This window comes from Topomyia yanbarensis, chromosome 1 (assembly GCF_030247195.1).
Source record: "Topomyia yanbarensis strain Yona2022 chromosome 1, ASM3024719v1, whole genome shotgun sequence".
In the NCBI taxonomy this organism is placed as follows: domain Eukaryota; kingdom Metazoa; phylum Arthropoda; class Insecta; order Diptera; family Culicidae; genus Topomyia; species Topomyia yanbarensis.
In genome coordinates, this window is record NC_080670.1 from 166,312,626 (window position 1) to 166,337,437 (window position 24,812).

Consider the following 24,812-nt stretch of genomic DNA (forward strand, 5'->3'; position numbering starts at 1 on the left):
TTATGACCAAGGAAATAATGAGAAGAGTAGATAACATTTGTATGGAATTGGTACTCTTTTCAAAGGTGCTGGGTAATGTAATTAAAAGAAATAGTTTTTTTTTCTATCAAAAATATAATAGTTCCTTTTTTCATTTCTTCCCCCAGACTTGCCTGGAGGATGGCTGATATAATCTTGACTCAACCTCCTTTTCCATCAACATCTTGTAAGATACATTTGGCTGAAATTTAAACCTTTATATTTGAAAAAAAAACTCGATTAGATATTTAGTCATTTGAGAATCCTGATTGACCGTTTCAAAATTAGCATAAAAATTTAATTCTATGAGATTTAGGTTCAAGTTTATTAACTTTTTGAAAAGGTTGCAGGACTTCTGTTCATCGAAGTATATACCTACAAGGCTTTTCTTGTACTCCAATCATGCATTGGCTTCAAAAAGAACACATTTCACATAACCTAGGGGAAAGGTGTCAAAGCCAACAGTCATAATTCTCTTTAAGAAGAAATTCCGAAATTGCTATACGCTGAACAGAAATCGCAATAGTCTATGAGAAATAAAACTTTTGTCTATTGTATGAAAATAGCGAGCCTATAAATATAAAAGTAGATATAGAAAGTACCATTTTAACCCGAAACAGGTGTTGCTGTTACTCTGGACAGCGTTTCCAGTTTTCTTGATATGCCACCTTTGCTCTTATCCTATATTAGGCGAGAAATCTTTAATAAACAGACTTAAACTACTTGAATAATTTACTGAATGTATGGTTCAGTGCGATGCTTTCTTGTTCGTTTAGTGTTGTGATCCGTGTTCTGCGAGTAACGCTTCTGGAATTTCTTCTTAAAAGAAATTATGAAACTTGGTTCTGATGCCTTTTCCTAAAACTTTGTGAAATATGTTTCTTTTTGGAAATAAAATGCGATTTGAGTGCAAGCGAAACCCTATACATTCTGATGAATCGAATCTGCCCCAAAAGTTATCAAACATATACCTAAACTCATTTTTTTCTCTTCATCTTTCTTTTAATATTGAAAAGGATTAACAGGATTTTCAATCAAAAGTTGCGATAAAATCTGTCATTTGTTACAATGACTCGAATTGTCTGATTAAGTTCATTCAAATAGAAAGTTTTGAATTTGAGTCAATTGTATTTTACCAGGAAGTATTAGGGTTCGCAGTACCGACCCTTTTTGGCGAGACCCGGTACTACGGTACTGAAGACCTCAGTACCGGTAGTACCGGTAAAGTACTGGTACTCGAATATTTTTTTAAAAAATTGGAAAAAAGCTTCAAAGTGAAATGGAATGCTCAAACTGATGACCTTATTCTCAGATGATTGATTTGTGCTGATCAAAAATTGTTTATTGTTTTAGTTGATTCGGAATGGCGTGACTCATTTCAGCAGAAAATATTTTTCGGATGCGGCGTCTTTTTTTATTTCGAAATCTAGGCCACTTTGAAATCAATTTCCTCTCTTGATTTTCTGTAAATTGGTTTCAACCTGCATACCAAGGCTCCTTGCTTTCCTGTTAACTATGGAGTTTTGCTTAATTTTCCGATCACCAATAATTACAAATCGCCCCATTTGAAGTAGTTCATCAAGTCTAAAATTGTTACTAAAATTGCTACTAAATCGCTGTTCGTTCTTTTATAAATAAAGGTTTAAGAGCAAACCAAAGACATGACTTAGACCATAGTTTTATTACGCGCCACCCAGTGAATAATGGAAACCAATCAGAATGTCGCTATTAAATAAATTCATAGCAAATTTCTACGTCTCTTACTCTAGATGTGAATATTTTGAATTTTAGTACAAGATCGTTAAAATTTATTTTCGACTAAATAAAGCAGGAATTTAAATATACCGTTCAGTACAACGGGAGCTAGTAATGTTTAACTTATAGAAGGTAATTATTATAATTAAAAATCATCTTGCTGACCGATATTTTTAAACAGGTCCATCTAGAGGGTCCACATATTTTTCATAGAAACATTGTATAGTACCGAAAATACCGGTACTGGCTTTTGCTCAGTACCGGTACTACGGTACCAAAAATGGGTCGGTATTCCCGGGCTTTTCGGTACCGGTATTACCGGTACCGCAACCCTAGGTAGGATCTGACCAGGAAGGAGGATAATTCTAAATTACAAGAGCCATCCCCTAGAAATAAAATAGATATTAAAAAGAAGACACGAATACATGATAGAAAAAATAAAATCTGTTTACTATTTTAATCAATATCTATAAAAGGTAAGAGTATTGAACAAGTCTTACAATTTTCTATACTTCCATGTTCATAAAATATCATTGGCGCCCAAGAACCGACGGAATCTGAAAATATAATTTTTCCGTTTAAAATGGGACTTTGTAATCACTTAAATTAACTATTTCTAACAATTTTTTGTGAGTCCTTGCAAATCGACATTTTAACCAGTAGGCCCCGTGAAAATCTAAAAACTGATGAAATGTTAATAATTTTCTCGAATGATTTTATGTCAATTTATAGTTCTTTATAAAGTTATAAACAATGAAATTTTTATCAGATTATCAATTTCAGCATTCTTTGAATATCTTAGTACCAGCTAGTGGCAAAAATGTGAACCAGTACCCTTGTAAAATCTAAGTTTTCGAACAAAAATCGATTATTTTGAGATCGGTTGCAAATGAAAGGGAATAGTCTATTCATTCGTATTCTGAAGTTTCGTGGATGTCGAATTTTTTCGAATAACGTTGTTCGACAAAGACACCGTGATAACCATTCCAATGAGTACTTGTTTGTCAAAATCAGTGCAAAAATACCGTCACAGGAGCTCGCAAAAAACTGGCCTACTTCACTCTACTTTAAAATCGTTATAACGCGTTTATTTACGTAATGAGTTAGATTTTGGATGCGCGCAGTAAACCTCGTGAACTAATTGAATAAACTTCACTTATCTCTGATTATACATCAATTGCCATTTCATTCCGTTGAAAGTTCAACTTTTTCAGCCTAAAGATCACATCAGCCGAGAAATCCCGAAAGTGTCAATGAGCGAAACAAACTTACCCTCGAGGCGCCCTGCGAAATCGACACGCGAAGTCGGTCGAGATGCTTATCTTATTTCCCACAAGCGTGAGGCAAACTCATTAACCGCTGCTGGCTGCCGCTGATTAGCTCCGAGTGGGCGATGCGACTTATGCCGCATGTATGCTTCGTCGGACCGCAAAGGAAGCTGGAACTCTTTTGATCATACATATCGCTTGCCTGCTGTTACCGTAGCTAGAGTCGATATCAGCCAGAGACTGTTTATTTTTGTCAAAAGGAGACAGAAAAAAAATTCCCACGACCGATGCGATAGTCTTCGTGGGTGGAAGACGCACAGCAGCCTTATCAATTATTGCACACTTTGTTGCGTTTGTTCATTACTGCATGAAGAATTTAAAATTAAACTCGATTGAACCCTGTCGGGACTAAACACCTGCGAAGCACTGCAGGAAATTTGTAAGTAGCCAAAATAGTGATTTTTTTCGAAAGAAATACCAGCGTGGCAAAGATCATAGAGATAGAGGCATCATTGTGAACCTTGAGGAATGAATTCTTTCCCGTAGGTCAGATCATTATTTTTCAATTCGGTAACTTCACTTTTATTTCTCACTCACCCTATGAAGCAACAAATTGGACAATATCAGTCAAAAGACGCCTGTAAAGGACAGACACTAATTTAAAATTTTAAATCAATATTGTTTATGATGTCTCCAATGTTAATAAATGTTATAAGTACAGAAGAGGAAGGCTTAATCGTGTAGCTTGTAAATAGGTCGTCGATATTTGTCAGCAATCAGTGGAATCTACCGATATTTCATTCAGCAAATCTGTATCAATTTGATTCTCTTTATCAAATATTTGACGTAGTATACTAGCGGTCAGTTATGGTTTGTAATGGGAATTTCATGTACGCTGTGGAAAGTTTATATAGGGTGGGTGCTCCTATAGTTGAGGTGTACCAATAGTTGCAGTAGTGGGTTATACGCCTAACTAAGGTACCAACCATCAACAAATATTTTTTTATCGATTCATCGCACTAAAATTATGCGACAATATAACTGCTATCCTTGAAATTTGCTCAAATAACTATTGAAAAAAATGATTTTCTTAGAATTTTGAGCTCCCTTGCACCTATAGTTGATCTAATGTACCTATAGTTGCAAGTCCCATAAGAAAGCAATGGGATTTGCAACAATAGGAACCGAAATTAGCGATTGCACCACTATTGGTACATGTGTTCCTATAGTGGTACAAGCGGTTTTGAATACATAAATTGGTTATTAAGCCATCCTTATATTTTTCCTATGAAGTAGGGACTGAAAGCTTTCGTTTAATGTATTAACATTGCCCATAGGTCTATTAATCGATTTTTTATCAAAAATTTTCCTTAAGCATGCGACTATTGGTACATCCACCCTAATGCGGGTGTCATAACTCGAATACATCTATGCAAAGAAACAATGAAATAACACTTTCGATACTCACTGGTTTTTGAGCGGGGTTCCCTTGGTCCGTCCACGGTCACTTTGATAGCTTTGCCGTAGGTCGTAATCTGGGGAGGCGTCGTGGAAACGGTAATCGTCAGTGTAAAGCTTTTCCCTGTAAAAAACAAATAAAGCAAATAAATGTGTGTCACAGTTTGTGATTTGCAGCCAAATTAGGCAACCTTTGAGGTTTTGTACGACTTTTGTTTGAAGATCCGCCACTGTGAGGCGCTCTCTTCAAGGTTATTTATTGTCAATCTCAATATAATTTAGTATTATGTCGAGTTGTTGCTAAATGAGAAAAACTTGAACGTGATAAAAACAAAGATAAACATCAAAACGTTTTTTTTCGCTTGCACTGATGCAAATCGAATGGGCGCGTAATTCGGTGTAGTGCATGTCTCAGAAGTCACTATTTAGAATTTGAAAGATTCCCAATGGAAATATTTTAGTATTCGAGACGCTTTGCACCAGTCAAGATAAAGCAAACAAAAATAAATAAATACCTATGTTCTATTCATTCACAATAGTCTCTTCGTGATATGCAATTAACACATCTACAATCCCAGAGAAATCCTTCCTTTGACTGGACAGCAATTTTATACGCAATTTATATTTATTGAAACGAATTAAAGCAAGTGAATGTGATATGTACGCCTTATCCAGTTTAGTTTTAAGCATTTCCTACAACGGCTAGTATGGTTCACTATACTTGTGAAACGTCTTTGTGGTCAAGAATGACAATTTTCTTCATTTCTCTTCTAGTGTAGAGACGATATACTTTCCTTACGACTGAGTATGCAACAACTGTGTACAGGGCAGCGCAGCTTGTTATTACACTTCTTGTGTTCATATGAACACTCTCCGACATGATCTGCCACAGAAGAAAATTTGCTGGACAAGGAAGTGCAACGCAACTAGAAAGCAGTCTGTTTTTACTCAAAGCTTTATTCAGTCCGCATACGTATTTTCTCCTTTCCATTGAGAACAGTCAACCCACAGTTATGAAGCGGCTGAGAGTATAAGTGGTAGGAATATGTTTAGCAAATCTGGTCACAGAAGTGCACGATTACAGATTGGAGCGAATCGCCGTCCTTACGCATGAACATGCTGGGCTAGGGTCAGAGGCATCAAATTAAATAGCGAGATACCCGTGCGCAAGGGGAGGGTTTAGTGGGTTTCAAACCCCTCCCATTAGGGTGTTGAATTATTTTTAAAAATTTATTAATTTCCTGATTGGGAAAAGATTGTACTGCGAGCCGTTTTGATACATAAAATGTCACTCTAGGAACAAGTCGTAAAGGAAACGATAAGAGAGACCTTATGAGATTGGCTGGAAAGGGATGTATGCCAAGTCGATCGGCCTCTCTAATTCGGTAATAACAACTATTGTGAGTAGTACACAACAACGGTCGGTCAAAGGGCTAGCCACGGAAACTAAGAAGGAAAAACACGAGAATGGATGAGAATATCGTTGTCTAAAGAAATTTCACCACCAATGATCTCTCCGTCGGAATGGCTCGCAAAAATGGGCATCGGTATCTGGAGAGATACCGCCGCCGAAAAACTCTCACCACCAGCTACACGCAGAAAAATTTAGCATATTTAAACCAAAAACATGTGTTATTGAACCAAATCATCCATTGTTTATCACTTCAACCAACAAATTTATTGGCTTGAAAATACTTTTTTATTAGAAAAACTAATTTTTGCTTTCAATAAAAACATTTTTAATTTCAATCTATTTCTTTTAATTTTAATAAAATAATTATTAAAGAACGGAACGATAATTTTTTTTATTGAAACGATAAATAAATTTTATTGAATTCAATAAATAAATTTATTGCCTCCCAACCAATAATTTTATTTATTGAATTTAATCCATGTTTTTACTGAACTTACAAATCTTTTTTTGCGTGTAGCAGATAAATAGGAATGAGTAGCACCAACAAGGACAATAAACGCTGCGAGGGTGGTTGTATAGAGATTGAAAGCATTATGGTCGACACCTCCGGATCGGTTAGCATCTTAACAGGTGACGATATTTGCAGCAGACCTGAGCAGATCAAATATACCGCAAAGAGGGACAGCAATCAAGAAAATACAGCAATGCAACAAAACATGAACGATTAATACAAAATAAAAACAGCAAGAGTACAATCCTTGCTGAAGTAGTACCTAACAATGTCCCCAGATGGATGAGGATTGCGAGATACAAGAGGTTTAGGCTTAGTCGGTTGGTTGAACTACTGCAAGCCAATAGGACACTACCGCGAGCCAGCAGCGGTGTTTTTTTTATTCAGTTCGTTTATTTGATAGGCACAGCAGCAGCAGTGTTGAAGATTCCTTCTCGATAACAGACATTTACCCCCCCCCCAATGAGCTGAGATGATTGGTACACAAGACTCGGTCTTCCATGTCTCGAAAAAAAATCTTCAAAGTTTGAGAGTTTTTTTCTTTTATAAGAAACAAAAAATTAAAACCCTTGAGAATTTTTTGCACACGGGCCTGACAGGGGAGGGTTTTGGGGGTTCAAACCCCTTCCATGAGTGTTTTGAAGTTGGTCCAGTTGGTCGGCATCGCTGGATCGGTTCACGTCTTGACAAGTTGTGAGTAGATCAGTTACACAGCAAAGGACGGTCAGAGTTAGAAACAGCAGCTAAAGAGGTAAAACAAATGAACAAACAACGCGAATTCGGAGAAAATTTAAATATAATTGTCTAGCCAAATTTCACTGTAGGTGATCTCTGCGCCAGAGTGGCTGAGAACTAAACATAAACAGGTTTTGGTATCGGGAGAAATTCCGCTGCTGGGAAACTCTCAGCATCAGCTTGTAGCTGATTAGGAACGAGTATTGCCAAGAAGGATAAAAAAACCCTACGAAGACGATTGTAAAGAGATGTAAGTCGTTATGTTCGGAAGCTCTGGATTGGTTCGCGTGTCGGCAGGTGACGATATTTGCAGCTGACCTGAGCAGGTCAATTTTACAACGACGGATGGACGGCAAGCAAAAAACAGCATAAATGAAAAAACAAATACGATAAACACAAAAAAGAACAAAAGCGCAATCCCTTCTGAAGTAATACCCAACAGTGGCCCCGGAAGGATGAAGATTGGAAGGAACAAGAGGTCTAGGATTAGTCGGTAGGCTTACTACAAACCCCCTCAATAGGACTCCGACATTACCATGAGTCAGTAGGCGTTGATATGATCAAGATACCTTCTCGATGACAGACATTGTCCCAATTTGATGAACCAAGTCGACAAAAGACTCAGCCGTACGGGAAACTGAAAAAAAATCTTCAACCTTTGAGGGTTTCTATACCTTTCTGGTACAAGAAACCAAAAAAATCAAAACCCCTCCCTTGAGAATTTTCTGCGCACGGGCCTGTCCTGTAAGATATAAAAAATAAATTTTCGACGATCCGAACCGTGCGCGCACTACCTATTGTTGCGTGTTCAGATCTTTTTTCACCACATGAAAACATTTGTTGCGTCATCTACTGCAGTTTGTGGGATATCTGGTAGTCTGCCTTCTGTTTTGTTGTCGTACGCTCTCTTGTCGCTGTCGCTACTGTTGATGTTTACAGTCGAATGTTTTTGCTTGATTGTTGTTCTGGTAGGTTCAAATAGTGTATCCGTTTCTGGTGTTACCTTCCCCCGTTGGTGGTATTGGCTGTTGGTTTTGAGGTACTGTGCGCAAATGTGATTAATCATTATCAGAATAGCCGTTTACGGCCTTGCAGAAGTTTTCGATGGCGTACCAACGCATATTTTTATTGTAATTGATTATTTTTTTCCTGGCAAATTTCAGCGAAGAGTTTTTGTAGTGTGATTGCAATACTGTCATGTATTAAACTGATCTGGGTAGGTACACACCATAGTCTGATTATGGATAATGTCATCAGGTATGCCTGATATAATGAATAGGAATAAATTAATTTCCAACCCGTATTCTTACCATGCGAACTCAAATCACGATCCTAGGACGAAATTCAGCTGAAGCTTTTTTTGTCTCAGATAATTTTCTACCATCATCAGAATTGTACTGCTCACGTGGTGGAATTGTAGATGGGTTACTTCCGTTTAGGTATCAATCTTACTTTTAATAACTGTTCCATTTCGCGATTCGTAGTTCTAATGTGAGTTTGTTTAAAATCAATAACAATTGTATTCTCCAGCTATGTAAATTTCATCTTATGTGGTGCACAGTAGGGTGCAAGGATAGTATACTATTTGTACGGTGAATATGCCACAAAGCGGTAGATAGAATTGTTTTCATGCTTCAGTGACAGCTGTAGCGAAGGGATTTTTAGCTTTTGTTTTGGGTGAATTGAGAAGGTAGAATAAAAAAGACATATTTGGTCCAATGGGAATTGGGTAAAACATGTCTTATATAGCAACCGTAACACGTCTTCTTCCCTTGCGAAGTGTATCATAAGGTTTGTTCCAGTACACGGAAGTCACTCCGGAGTAAACAGGAGCAAGAAATCTTTGCTCCTTTTTACTCCGGTTTGCTACCAGAAGAAGAAAAAAGAGAAGAAGAGAGTACAGGAACGATTTTATCCGGAGTACTTTCAGTTTCTCCTGGTACTGGAACAGACCTATTATCACAAGTGCTGCAAGTCCACTTCAGCGACAACACCTTTTATTCAGCCTCGTTTTTTACCAGTCATCATATAATTTGGTGCCAAAACAAAATTTAGAAAGCGCATCGCCTTGTGTCAACACATCCAACGTCACAAACAAATCAGATGTCTCTTCGGATATCCTGACACTTGATCTTAACCTTTCCAGCATCAAAAGAATCAGCATCAATTTTGTCAGACAGTCGTATTCTCGCGTTTAATTTAACAGTTCGCTTTGTTTCACTGGATCGTACGCTACCCTGAAATCCAAACAGAGAAGAGTCCCCATATTTCTGAAATGACAGTCACTGAGCTGTGAAGTCGCTGGTTATACGATTATACCAAAACCGTAAAATGGAATCACCATATTCGTCTCTTTATTGCTTTATTTCTAAACAGAACTCTTACTTTCCTGGACATATTTTCTGTATTTTATTGAAGATTCACCATGTACATGCCTAGATGGCAGCAGTGAAACACACAAAAACATAAACAGATAATAAAAAAGCAAATAAAGTGTAACCTTGTAACAGAATAAAACAGTCATAACATCGTAATGAAACAATTATTCAGCTTCGAGATTGTTCAACGAAAGCTCTTTGTTGACTATTTGTTTTGCTTGTTTAAACTCGAACTTTGTTTGTTTGAACTAAATCTTTCGAGTAAATATTATGTACTGTAGCTTAAACGACGGAAAAAAGTATATTTTATTAGTTTAGACAAGCGTCTTTCATTGAAAAGTCTTTCAATTGTGCTGAACCCCAAATTTTTCGACGAAATATATTACTATAATACATTCAAAAGGGGCAGAATTGTCTGAGGAATTTGAATATGAGATAATTCAGAATTACAATGGTTGGCAAGGAACCCCGAGCAAAAATATATTTTTAAAACATGAAGTTTATGGAAAAATACAATATTTGCAAGATACTCCATAAAGTTATTACCGCAAGCAGATGAGAAGCTGAGAGCAAGAGTGTGTTGGAATTTTATTCAGAGCGAAAGTGGTTTAAAATATTCTGCTAGGTCAGGAATTGTGAAAGTTAAGACTGCGACTTCCGGTTACCGCAAAAACTGTCAGCAATCAGGGTGAAGGGGAGTGATTAGTAGACATCAGAAATTGATGAATAACTCCATTTTGAAATCCAAGATGGTGACTTCCGTGTACCATAAAATAATGACACTCATAATCAACCCAGGTGTCATTGGAAAGGACGTTGTGAGTAGACAACGGATATTGTTTATTGGCATCACAGTGAAGTCTATGATGGCGACTTTTAGTTACCACAAGACAGTTAAACCATCATCAGTATGGATGTCAATTTCCGATGTTTTCTCACCAGCTCCTTTCAAATCATAACCATATTGATGATGGTTCTCTCCATTTTTTAGTAAGCTGAAGTCGCCATCTTAGATTTCAAAATGGCATAAATCTTCAATTTCTCTTATTTACTGACCACCGCCTTTCAAATGTCGCCCATATCGATATTGATGATGGTTTTCACTATTTTGTTTTAACTGGAAGTACCCATTTTCGATTTCGAAATGGCATTAATCATTATTTTCTGATGTCTGCTGATCATTCACTTTCAAATGACACACATATTGATGATGATTTCACTGTTTAGTGCTAAACGGAAGTCGCTATCTTGGATTTGAAAACGGCGTTAATCACCAATTTCCGTTGTCTACTGACACCTCCTTTCAAAAGACACTTTTACTGATGGTGTTCACTGTTTTGTGCTAACTCGAAATCGCCATTTTGGATTTTCGAAATGACGTTAATAATCAATTTCTGGTGTCTACTGACCACCCTTTAAATAACACCTATGATGGTTTTCACTGATTTATGAATAATAATTTCTGAAACCATTCTTACTATAAGCAGTTCAAAAACAAGTTTCCATGCTAAAGGCTTTAACTTTTAATTTTGGAGACTATAATAAATATGTTGATTTTTTTTAGTTTTAATATATTAGTTCATTTGGGAGATATAAACTCGCTAAGTCGATTTGTGTTTGTAAGTTGGCGTCCCGGATCGCAAGAGAACCGCTTGATCGGTTTTGCTGACACCTAATCGAATTAAAAGTAATTTCAAGCTCTTCAATGTGGAGCTAAAATAGTTAAAAAATCTTTTTTCTCTTTTTACCTAAAAATTAATAAAAATATGATGTTTTAGTCTTTTTTAGCCAAAACAGCACGAAAAACAAAACTGTTTCAATTTAGGCTCACATTGAAGATAACATTTAATGTGATATTAATATAATGAAAATTGATGAAACTGTTTTCTTACAATCCGGGACGACGGCTTAAAAAAACAAGTCGTCTTGGCGCGTTAATATCTTCAAAATGAACGCATATATTTTGACGAAAAAAAATCATCATATTTATAATAAAGTCTTAAAAATTAAAAAAATGTGTCTTTTGCAAGGAAACTTATTTTAAACCAAGCGTAAATATTAAGTGTGATTTTGACAGTTTATATGATAATCTCCCCTTAAACTGGTTTTGCTCTTAATAAAACGAGTAACGTTTTTGCTCGCAGTGAATATTTAACCCACTCTTGCTCTCAGCGATTTATAGTCCTAAGTTTACTCCAAAATTCATCCATACAAATCAAGAGCGGATCTAGAAAAAAAGATTCGGGAGGGGTCCGCAATTTTTCATTTTGGAATAAACATTGTACAATACGTTATGCATCAAAAACTCATTTAATGAAAATCAGTTTTGGTGGTCAAATTTTGTTTGAAATGATTTTAAGTTTGAAACTAATATAAAATTGAAACTAATTTAAAATTTCTCAACAAGTTAAAAAAATCGGAGGGGGTCCGGACCCCCAAGACCCTCCCCCTGGATCCGCTACTGATACAAATCTATGCTCAATTTGGTTGTTGAAAATAGCTAAAATGTTTTTAAAATTGTCATTTTTTAGAGAAAAACGCTTTTAATCCACCTAACAGTGTGATGAGACATTTCTTATAACTCTTATCACTCTCTTCGGATATTATATCGTTTGAGAACATTTAGAACTTGATGCTTCGTGCTGTTTTTGATAACACATACTACATGGGATAGTGGCAGGACTCAGAGAATCGCTCAAATCAGCATGATGTTGTCCAGTGCTAGAAATCTCAAACCAAATCAATGGGAAAGCGAAAAAATGGCCCATAAAATCGACATACCAACGAATTATTGTTAATGCTCTGTTAATAAAATATCTACATTCCTCAATCAATGCATTGTGGTGGGAAAACTGAATTTTCCTAAAGGGGTTATGTATATTGCACTGAGCAAAAAAATCGATTTTTTTTAAATCGATTTGAAGTTTATACTTTACTGAAATTTCCAACGCGACTGAGAACTAAGAAATCAACGCTTTTACTTGAAAAGGACGATACTAGCAGTGACACCATTCAAAGAAAATCAACAGTGAATATTTCCAGACTTGGTTTTATTTCCTATTTAAGAACTATTGTGTTTTTTACATCCTAGATTGCATGATTCAGTGATCGAAACCCATTGCTATTGAAATTGACAAAATGATAGTATATATAGTATATAGTCCCTTTGGCGATTGTTTACTTTTTCGGTCCCACCTATCAGCATTGAAGTATCGCCCTTACGTTTTTTTTACAATACCAAATTTACAATTGGTGGGGGTTTGGTGAAAATCGATCTTACTGTCCAAACGGCATAATTCTGAAACCGTAATTTTTGAAGTTTTAAAATTATGCAGAAGTAATTTTTCAGAAAATAGTAACAGAGTTCATGTCTTTAGCGAATTTGTTGAGACTTTATTGTAGTCATGAACCTGAGAATAAATACTTCTTGGACGATAGACCGTCAAAATTATTTTATCAAATGATGCGCTGTTTAACGTTTGTAAAATACTTCGAAGATACTAAACCTCCGAAATTGGTGGTTTCAAAATGATGTTATCTTGACCTTAAATTACTGTTTTTGAACATTTGACCTATACATATAATACATACAACAAATATCAAATTTTCATCAAAATCGATCAGGACCTGCTAGAGTCGAATGGAAATCGTCATTTTTCATAAATTTCTCTCTACATTCGGAAAGTGTTATCCTCGTTATTAATCATATTACGTTTTCGTCTCAACTCGACGCATTCCCAAAATAAAAACCTGTTTTAATCCACCTAGTGGTGCAATTGTGCTTTTCTCATTTGTCCAGACTACGATTCCATGGTTGGTTATGTTCAATACAATGGTGGAAATGAATATTACATGTTCAGTACGATTTGCACACACATACAACGGATCGACAGCCACGATCTTGAGATACTATATGATACTGAAACATCGCTTGAAACCAGCGGCGGATCTCGGAGAAAGATCCGGGAGATCCGGGTCCTGCCGAAAATTTTCAACTTGTTAAGAAATTTTAAACTAGTTTTAATTTTAAAGTAGCAACCCCTCACTGCATACTCGCTCCGGGCCGGTATGATTGACGATTTTTAGAGTGATTGCATAACCTTTCTATATGAGAAAGGCAAAAATGTACCAAAGTCCAAAAAAATCAATTTTTGTCAAACATTATTTTTTTCGAGTTTACATCAAATCTCAATGTTTCATGCATTATAAAGTCATTTGGCATCAAAAATACAAATTTGATTTTGAAAAATTTTCATTTCAGTTTATATGGGAATTTGCTGTGTGATTGCATTCTTCAACTCGTAACTTCGGAACCGGAAGTCCAATCAAGCAAAAATTCAATAGCAGCCGATGGGAAGGTTGTACCTTTCATTTGCGACTCACTTTGTGCAAATCGGTCCAGCCATCTCTGAGAAACAGAGGTCACATTTTTTCCACATACACACATACATACACACACAGACATTTTCCGATCTCGACGAACTGAGTCGATCGGCATATGACACTCGGCCCTTCCGGTAGGGAGTAGATTGACGAATTTTAGAGTGAATGAGAAAGGCAAAAACATTTTTAGCAAATGTTGAAAGTTATGCATTTTTTGGTGAGCAGTTCTATGTTTCATAGACATTAAATCAATTTTAACTTCACTTCCTATTAAATAAAGACCCTTATGACAGTAAATCTCTACAAAAGCGAGGATTATGATTGATTCCAGAACTCTGGAATTTTCTATTGGAATGTTTTCAGGCAGGAATTTGATATTGATGCTATTAGACAACTGTGAAATCAAGACCAATAGATCAGTTACATATCAGGACCCCATTCCGACAATTTATCATGATGTTTCCTCATGATGTTTACAACAACAGGTTATCAATCTACGGATCAGATAATTGTTATTGTAATATTGAATTAAATCAGTCAGCATCCATAAATTTTCAACTCCAATCCAATATTTTTTTTGGTTGTGTTGGGGGGGGGGGGTTATATTGGCTTAAACCCCGAAACCTTCTCTTGGCTACGCCGTTGCTTGGTTTATTTATTTCGCTTTTCATTTTCCGATATGTTTCAGATCGATCCGATGGTTATAAGTTAGAAAAATTGCAGTCAGAAGGTTCATACAAATGAACATTTTTGCACTGATAAGTTATCAAGTTCCTTCCAGACAACTTGGAAGTGTTGGGTGATTATTTCTAGCGGTTGTAGATAGAAAAATGAAATACAAAATTCGATTTATCGAAATAATGTTTGGCTTATTTCAATGGATTATAAAATAAATAGGCGACAAAGAGTAATCCACAAACAACAAGCCATAACTTTTAAAGTATTCAAAATAGATATTTGAGGTCTTCAGTAAAGTTATTCGTAAAAGTAAGAGCTACAAATTTGCTGAAGGCAACATTTCGATATAATCACTTCCAAGAAAATTTGTGAAAGTATCTCACTCATAGGGGGATTAATCAGCAAAAGCACTATATCAAAAGAAAGGGCATATTGCCTCCATTAAATTCTCCGAAGATACTATTGACCTAAAATAAGCCGTTTTGGCGTTAAAAATAGATTACATGTTTTTGGTCATATTTTTGGCAATGGGGAATGATAAAAATCTTTCGTCCGCATTCAATGTTAAATATCTCTTTTGATAACAGTCCGATTTCAACAATCTATAGCTTGTTCGAAAGTTATTCGTTAAAGCTGACTAAAAACATATAAATTGTTAATCTATATTGTCAATTTCGGCAGATAATTTAAAAAAACTGCAAAAAACGCCATTTTTACGCATTCAAACATTCATATCTTGGAAACTAAACATCAGAATCAAAAACAAATTAATAGCGTTCATACTGTTTTTTAGTTCTTTCATTAAAAATTGGTTTGGATAAGATCGGTACAGCCATTGCTGATAAACACGAATGAGAATTTGTCCGTTACATACACACACACACACACACACACAGACATTGTCCCAAATCGTCGAGCTGAGTCGATTGGTATATAAGACTCAGCCCTCCGGGCTTCGGAAAAAATCTTGAAAGTTTGAGCGAATTCTATACATTTCTTTTATAAGAAATGTAAAAATGAATATTTTTCAATGCATCGATTACAAATCGAAAAGATATATCCTATTCTCAATCTCATTCAAAAACCAATCATAAAAATTAAACGGAATTTCATCAAGTTAAATCCTAGTTAAAGATTTAAATATGCTCATTGATTATACAATCAAAACAATATTTACAACGTAGGTAGTAAAATCAAACTACGCGTTGATGTAAATGTCAAAATCATAAATCACCAAAAAATCTCACCTCAAATAATTCACCCTACAATCCAATACTTGAAAATATTGCTTCACAACTATGGGATGACTGTACGAATATCTTATGTTGCGGCTTTCAGAGACATATTGGCTTCGCACCACACTACGGACAGTCAACAGGCAGCAGTGGTCTACCCTGATAGCGGTTTGTTGGTTTTGGGGGTATGGGTCAAGGGGGAGAGGTAAATAACGACTCAAACCGACTGACGGAATTCGATATTCAATTAAACTAGGTTACTGCCTCTGGGGACTTGGGCTCCTGTTGACAATTGAACAAATTGAATCATACATCTAACAATGCCTACATTGATTGCATTCTCGTGGCAAAGAATTTCCAGAAAAAAATCATCGAAACCCCTCGTCAGATTCCAAATTAGTCAGAAAATAATACCGCGCGTTTGGAAACTATTAGTGACGGGCGTTTTAAACCGTACTTATTTTGCTACTTTATCGCTGCGGTCCTTTTCGCCTGTTGCCTCTCGCGAAGCCACGGATCGGCTAGTTATTGTTGTAGGCGGTTCCCCTAAAACCGCTAAACGTTGGTTAGGTACGTGTTGTCTATAGGTGTACGCGCTGTATAGGGAATATATTTCATTGTAGTAAATTACGGCCATTAATTATTTTTTCGCTCGTTCGGCCGTCCGTCGGGAAACAAACGAGCAGCAATCGGTTTTCTCGCCTTGGTTTTGGAGTCTGTCGTTGTTCGGGAGCGTGCAGATGATCTGCAGCACACCCGAACTAAGGTGCATAGCCTCGTAACTGCGATGACGATCGACGGTGTGGTCGAGAACAAAGCCGGGCGCATCAGGTTCAAAAGATCGGACGGAATTGTAGCACACCGTAAGAGCGGATTTCGTCGTCGTAAAAATGATTTAAGCTGTGATTTAAAAATATTAAAGTAGCATTAACACTTCATTTTAATGTTTTGAAGAATTGCGCGGGGTAATTTATGGACGATCTGCGCGGTTCGCTTGGTAATCGATTAGGGTTCGACGATTGGAAATATGTTTTTGTTAAAACCTCCGGTGTGTAATACTGGCTCCCGTATACAAACTAACTCGAAGACAGCCCTAATTCACTCCTATCTCGCGAACACATATCTAAATTGCACAGCTGGACGCGCGCACTCCCAAACATAACCTCAAACCCAAAAAATTATAATTTATCGGTGCAAATCAAAGTTTGCGGTAAATGTTTAGTCCGGTTTTACTACCGCAGCTCATCGTCGTGTTCGTAATAATCTACTTCCATACGGTTGTCGCATAGTTTTTTTTTCTTTCGCTTTGCTCTTTCCTCTTCCGAAGTACCACCTACGGAAGGAATCATTCGGGAAAATCAATTAGCTATGAAACCAAACCGAGGTGTTTGGTTTTCGTCCGCCCGGTGCGGTTAATCCCATCTGATGTGGCGAAGAATATCGGCCAAACTATGGCCAGTTTTGAGGTTCTGTCTTGGTCTGTCGCGTCGGGCACGCACCACCGCCGGAACCACAATAACCGAACCTACGTGTATATATATGTGGGGCAAACCGAAACGGAGGTGTTTGTGGGGCGGTTTTTATGAACTCAACATTTTCCCAGTTGACACTCTGGTGAGTTAAGGTTTGTCGATAACCACAGGCTATGGGAGTCTCAAGTGTTTGTTTATTCGGCGAAAACCGATCGATGGTTGCTTCTCGGTGTCATTGAGCTGTTCGGATTATGGGGAGCGCGTGGGTTTCTAATAGAGAATTCACCGAAAATTGTGGACACGAATATAAGCCGTTTATCAGGTTCCCTAGAAAATTGAAGAACATGAAAAACTTTTTTTTCATTCCTTGTACCGATGCCGTTATCTTGATTTGATCTATCATTTCTAAGAATTTGTTACAATATGTAATGTGAATATAAAGGGTCGCGTGTCCTCTATAACAGCAGAGCCTATATCATCTGCTTTATTTAATAAATTAGGATACGTCAGAAAAGAAATCATGATAGAAAAAGCTAATACGCACAACTGAGACTACACCAAAGACACCAGATGACTGTACATTACGGCTCTATCAGTCCTTTTTCAGGTTTATTCACAATAAACTTCAACTGCAAAGACATGAAATTAATAAAACTGTGGAAATCATTACAAACTTAATCGCTCTTTTTCTCAGTTTCATACAAATACAAGTTGGACATATATGGCCATTGACAATAGAGCGGGAAGCCTCCTGCATTCCACACCGTGAGAATTTAAGTCGGTTCCGAGAGGAGTTCCTAACCAGTCCTGCAGTAAATTGAATCTCTGGTTGAAAAGTCAAATAAGATTTTTGGAGTTTCTGGAAGAACTGGTAAATTCTCGTTTGATCTAAAATTTCCTATTTCTGTTTGTGTCGACTTTGTGTCAATAGGCGCACTTTTCAGCATTCCTAATGCAAGCGCTATGATTTGGTGTGCAGCTGTCACACCGAACCTTAATACTACAATTGCCCACTTCCTTGTTTGTATTAAGTGAAATACTGAAATGTATGGCGCGATGTAAAAATAACCGAACTGGGTACGATTCTTGTCGAAGAATACGCAATTAAATGCAAAGCAGTCCAGCCAAAGCTCACCCGATACGAGTTTGAAGTGACACACAATTTAGTTCCGCATAGCGCGGTTGTCTTTCAAAGCCCTTGAAACCTACACCAGACAAACTCGAATCGGTGACCACACAATCAATCTTAACTTTATGAGCGGGTATGTAGATACGGCACACTGCTTTATAAAATACTTGTCACCATTAACGCCATTTGCTTGCTTTAGACAGATTAGCACAGTTATGAGTTTCTCTGGACGAACTTTCGTGATATCTGTCACGGCTGAATATTGCGGTGTTGGTCCAAATATTTAAATTACTATCTTTGATCCGAAAGAAAATCAGATATGGTCTCACGGAGTTCAATGTGTATGCTTAAAACGGGATGTCAAAGTCTTTGATGACAAATCTTGTTCAACATCCATTTCACCATCAGCTGGGACTTTTCAAGATAGTTTATTTACGCAGAGGCTAGAGCCCGACGCAAAGTGAAAATTAAAAATACGAAGGAAGAGATTTCGTCTTTCAAAATAAATTACTTTGACTCGTTACATTTTCCATCGATTGTTCTCGTGGATGTTTCTGCAGGGCGATTTTAGATGGCGGAGTTGAGCTGTTTGTTTGAACGAAGCAATCTGGCAAAACATGCAACATGCAATTCATCAAGCATAAGTTCGTAGAAAAGAGCTGGTTAAGCTTATCGTTTTTAGTAATTTTCCGATAAGTTCAATGTTCAATAGCGGTTTAAGCCGTTTCCAAGTTCCAATAAAGCTTAAGCAGTTTGAAAGATTACTGAAAACTGTATCTGAACTTTAGAGTGTACTTTTTTGGTGTAATCGGAAGTCCGGTTTACCATCTTGCATGTCATTTAGGGCCGATTACTTCACTCTCGATTAACTTTTAAACCAGGTTTACCATTACGTTTATATCTGGCTTAAACGTTAAGCGAGGGTGAACAAATCGGCCCTTAATGGAGTTGTAGGCACCGACACTAAGGAAATTTGCGCACTAATTTCTGACAAATTTTCAAGCGTTCCTTCCACCACAACAATTCGCTGCCGCCGCCAATTTAATTCCTTCTCTAGGACGAACCATCGAATGAATTTGCGTCGATAATGCTGCCATTCCAAGCTGAAAGCGTCTATTTCCTCGAGCCCAGATGGCATTCCTTCGATTTTTGTCAAAAAGTGTTGTTGAACCACTTCCTGCTGGAAAGCAGCGCACATGTTTCCAGTTCATAATAAAGGAAACAAATCGAACATTGATAATTATTTATCAGGGAATCTCGTGTTTAGGTGCCGTATCAAAACTATTCGAGCTAGTTGTTTTAGACCCTATTTTCTTTCACTACAAACACTACATTGCAGATGACCAACACGGTTTTATGCCTAAACGATCGACAACGACAAAGCTGCTCTCGTTCACAACATATGTAATGGATGGATTCGCTGACGGATTGCAACCCGATGCTATTTACATGGATCTCTCTGCGGCCTTCGATAGAATCAACCATGATACCGCAATAGCGGAGCTGGACATACTCGGCATTCATGGACATGCGGTTTCGTTCCTACCTCGATACACCACTCTTCGCTACATCCGGCATCCCACAAGGAAGCCATCTCGGTCCAGTGATATTCCTTCTCTTCTTTAATGACGTCAATATCAAATTACAAGGACCCCGGCTTTTCTTTTACCGACGACATAAATTTTTTTCAACAAATACAGAATAAAACCGATGCCGAGTTTCTTCAGAGTGAACTGGAGAGCTTCAGTACGTGGTTTGACCTAAACAGAATGGTTTTAAACCCGAGTGAATGCTCAATCGTTACATTCACGCGGAAACGCCATCCGATTCAATTGAACTACCTTTTCTTCGATTCGGGCATTCCAAGACACTCTCACGTCAAGGATCTCGGAGTCATCATGGACTCGGCACTAACGTTCAAACTACATACTTCGTACATCGTTGAAAAAGCAGAAAAACAGATTAGCTTCACCTTCCGAATAGTGAAAAACTCGAGGGACGTATACCGTCTGCAATCGCTCTATTGCGCGTGGGTTCGCTCAACACTAGAATATTGTTCTGTTGTTTAGAATCCGTGCTACCAGACCGGCATTGACAGAATCGAGGCCGTCGAACTCCGGTTCATACGCTTTGAACTCTGATACCTTCCTTGGTAAAATAGATTTCAGCACTGCCGAGCTACGAAAATTGATGTCAGATGACAACGGCTTTTGACATCAACCTGACAAGGTATTCGATAAAAGCTAAAATAATGTCTATTCTGAAATGTCATTAGTTTAAGCAACCACCATTGGGGCCAAAGGGTCTGTTGGTGAAGGTATAACCAATAAAAAATAAACTAGAGTGAATTCAGTAGTGTTCCTTGCGTATTGCTTTGGGTTGCATGCACTCGATTCATACGATGAGTCTAGAAGAGCTATCGGGTGTTCTCCGCTGAAAAATCGATTAAGGGAACTCTCATATCGATTTTTAATTTAATGTAGTGACTTGGTCCCGGCGATGACTAAAAATTCCGGAAGGCTTGTCGAGCTCAATTCTCAAATTCGTTTTATGTCCGTATACTTGGACTACATAGCGCAGAATGTTAACCCTTGCTCTTGCAAATCCAACTGTTTTCACTTCTGAAATACTTCTAAAACTACTGTTTTCTTCGACACATCCATGAAAGGTGAGGTTTGTGGTAGAGATGGCCGGGTTTCATTTTTTTCGAACTCGAACCCGACCCGAATCCGAGAGCTTGAAAATTGAAAAACCCGAACCCGAACCCGAAAATTTAAAATTTGAGAAATCCGATCCGAACCCAACTTGTTAATACAGAGAATCAACCAAAAATCTCGAAGATTTTTAAGTTTAGGCACCGGAGCAGAAGCGCCAGTAGAGATACTTCGACATCTCCAATGGAGCTTTCGGAACGACTCCGAACTTTTAAAATCCGTCAATGGCTTCAACAGAGCACACAAGATTTTTGCGATCAATTCATTAAGATCATGGAAATTCATGTATTTCCATTAAGGAATCTAGATCAGCCCGGGGACAATCTGACAGACGGTGCTTGTTTCATATATGTACCACTGATTTGATAGTGGCGCTAATATACCATAATCATATGAGCGAAATCCTTCAGTATAAGAATCGCTTAAAAAGTTCTCAACTCGGCAAGGATGGATCTGCAGTATAAACATCGATTAAAAATAAATAAATCGCTCGTAGGAGCATCCGTATATCTTAATGTTTAACATTAAAAGTCGGCTAACAAAAATTACCTTGTAAGAATCGGATATATTTTTCCCGGTTGTTTTTTACTGAAGGTTTTTTATCCGACTCTTACAAAGGAAAGTCCCAGTCCGATTTTTATGCTTGAAGTTTATATCCGGTTTTTATATTCTAATAGGGTAAAGTGCTTATTTTCACCATACTAAGCAGAGTTCCTCACTAATTCATTAATTTCTCGGCCTACAATCCACAGAATGCGTAAACATTGACATTAACAGCTTTGCTTCCTTGTTTAGAACCAATATAATAACACAAATTCGCTGAAAACAGTGTAATTATCGTGTTTGAGCGCAACGAAAACTCGAATCGAGTGCCCCTATTGTTGTGCTACCATTTGACTCAATGCGTTGAACAAAGATGTCAGATACTGCTCTAACCAACGGATTTAAATGGGAAGGGTGATAATAGAAACATAGCGAAAATGGGCTCATCACCCTTTATTTGAAATTTGAAGTTTTTCGAAGCATGTTCTGTCCCTGCGACTTTTACTTTTGGTCGCTCATATAAGTGTCATGAACAACGAAACCTGGCGGAGGTTTTTTAAATGAAATCTGAAGAGAGGAAATTTTATACAAGAATAAAATAATACCATATTTGATCTCCAGAAAATACGACGAATTCTAGCAATTCAAAGATGCTAACATTTAGTACGGTTATATATGTCATCCATTCGTACCAAGAAGCATAATTCACTACTAGACTGGGTTTTGTGAACAGAAGCAAGCAGCGTCAACAAATGGTTGGTTTGTTTTGTTCAAAACCCGAGCCCGATCCAACTTCGATAATTTTTAATGTGAAAAACCCGAACCCGACCCGAGCCCGAAAGTTCAAAATTTCAAAAACCCGGACCCGACCCGAGCCCGAGAATTTCAAATTTGAAAACCCGGAAACCGACCCGAACCCGAGAAGCTTAAATTTATAGAACCCGAACCCGACCCAAAACCCGTCGGGTTCGTGTCGGGTCCGGATTTCGGGTCCTAAAACCCGAACCCGACCATCTCTAGTTTGTGGAATACCGGACCACATACACCCGCAAATGGTCTTTAATATTTTTGCCTTTCTCATATAAAGAAAGGCTATGCAATGACTGTAAAAATCGACTTTTTAACCGAGGCCCGGAGGGTCGAGCGTCATACACCATTCGACTCAGTTCGTCGAGATCGGCAAATGTCTGTGTGTGTATGTATGTGTGTGTATGTGTGTGTGTCATTTAAACTCACACAATTTTCTCAGAGATGGCTGAACCGATTTTCGCAAACTTAGTTTCATCTGAAAGGTATAACGCTTCCATAAGCTGCTATTGAATTTTTAGTTGATCCGACATCCGGTTCCGGAGTTACGGGTTGAAGAGTGCGGTCACACAGCAAATTCCCATATAAACTGGTACCACCATGATGTTCAAATGATGTAAAACATATTAAAATTGACGTAACAGTACTCTAGTTTGCGGGTCTGGATCACTAATGATCAATCAAAGCAGCTTTGACCACATTGGCCACCTATATAGTTCAAGACGCCCCCGGGGAACCCGCCAAGTTCCTAAGCTAATAGCACACCCATTGCCCAACGAATTCTCTACCGATTTGTACAAACTTGATTTCAAATGAAAGATATAGTAATGCCATTGACTGCTGCTGAATTTCATTCGGTTCTGATTCTTGCTTCCGGAGTTACAGGGGTGTTAGTAAGGATACACTGGACTTTCCCATATAAATCGGTACAATCATAATACCTCAGAGGCTAAAATGGTCACCAAATTACTTCTAATCGCAGATCTAGATCACTGATTGCCAATCAAACATTCTTTGAATATATTGTCCACTATCGACGATTACGGAAGTCCGGAATTCCGGGCATATTCCACAATTAAAGTCGCATCGGTTCATCGGTCATGACTGAACCGACTTTCTCAAACCAAGTCTCAAATGGAAGGTAAAATATGCAGTTGAGTATTGCGTCGCCGCCCCTCGCCCCCCCCCCCCCCCCCTTGCCCTTACACTTCCCTCCTTCATCACTCCCCTCCTCTTGGACCACCCTCACGCATTTCCTTCATCCACCCCGTATACCGAAATAAGATGAAGGATTTCTGACGCATCCTCCACTCCCACTCTACTAACCCCCATTCCCTATACGCTCAAACCCATTCCACCAACCTTTCTAAATTATAATCAGATGAAGATAACATTGAACTCATACTGATTATGCTAATTAAATATTATTCTTTTGCCTTTTTCATATAGAAAGGTTATGCAATTGCTCCAAAAACCGACTTTCTAACCGAGGCCCGGAGGGTCGAGTCTCATAACATTCGACTTAGTTCGCCGAGATCGCAAAATATCTGTGTGTATGTATGTGTGTATGTATGTATGTATGTATGTATGTATGTATGTATGTGTGTGTATGTGCGGATTTGTTAACAAAATGTACACATCGGTTTCTCGGAGATGGCTGAACCGATTTTTACAAACTAAGATTCAAATGAAAGGTATAATATTCCCATAGGTTGCTATTGAATCTCATTTTCAACCGACATCTTGTTTCGGATAACGAGCTGAAGAGTATGGTTACAAAACAAAATTTGTTGATTTGTCCACATCGGTTTCTCGGAATTTTCTGAACCGATTTTGACAAACTTGATTTTAAATGAAAGGTCCATCAGCTGCTGTTGAATTTTGTGTGGATCCGAGTTCTGATTCCTGAATTACAGGGTGATACGTACGATCACGCAGCAAATCCCGATTCCAACGAATTCTGCGATGAATGTAAAAAGGTGAAATTTTTTCCAAAATGTAAACACAACTGTTGAATTTGTATATCTAGGTCATCAACAGTCATTCAAGGTCTCTTTGGCCACACTGGCAACCATCGACGGATCCGGAAGCATCCAAATTCAGAATAACGGTTATATTGGTTTCTCGAAAATGGCTAGACCGATTTGATCAACTTAGTCTCAAATGCAAGGTGTTGCATCCTCGGAAACTGATATTAAATTCCATCTCCATCCGACTTCCGGCTCCGGAGTTACGGGTTGTGGAGTGCGATCACATAGAAAACTCCGATTCAAACCGATATTTCAGTTCAATATTACCGTGGCTGTTTTTTCTT

General features: G+C 37.8%; 1 protein-coding gene across 1 annotated transcript in view; it reads right to left on the reverse strand.

The window, feature by feature from the left end:
- Positions 1-24,812, reverse strand: part of LOC131680448 (protein lozenge) — a 160,699-nt gene that overhangs the window by 65,933 nt on the left and 69,954 nt on the right. Inside the window, exon 4 of the mRNA XM_058961164.1 lies at positions 4,510-4,623. Within this exon, the coding sequence (XP_058817147.1) occupies positions 4,510-4,623 (114 nt within the window). The remainder of the gene's footprint in view (positions 1-4,509; positions 4,624-24,812) is intronic.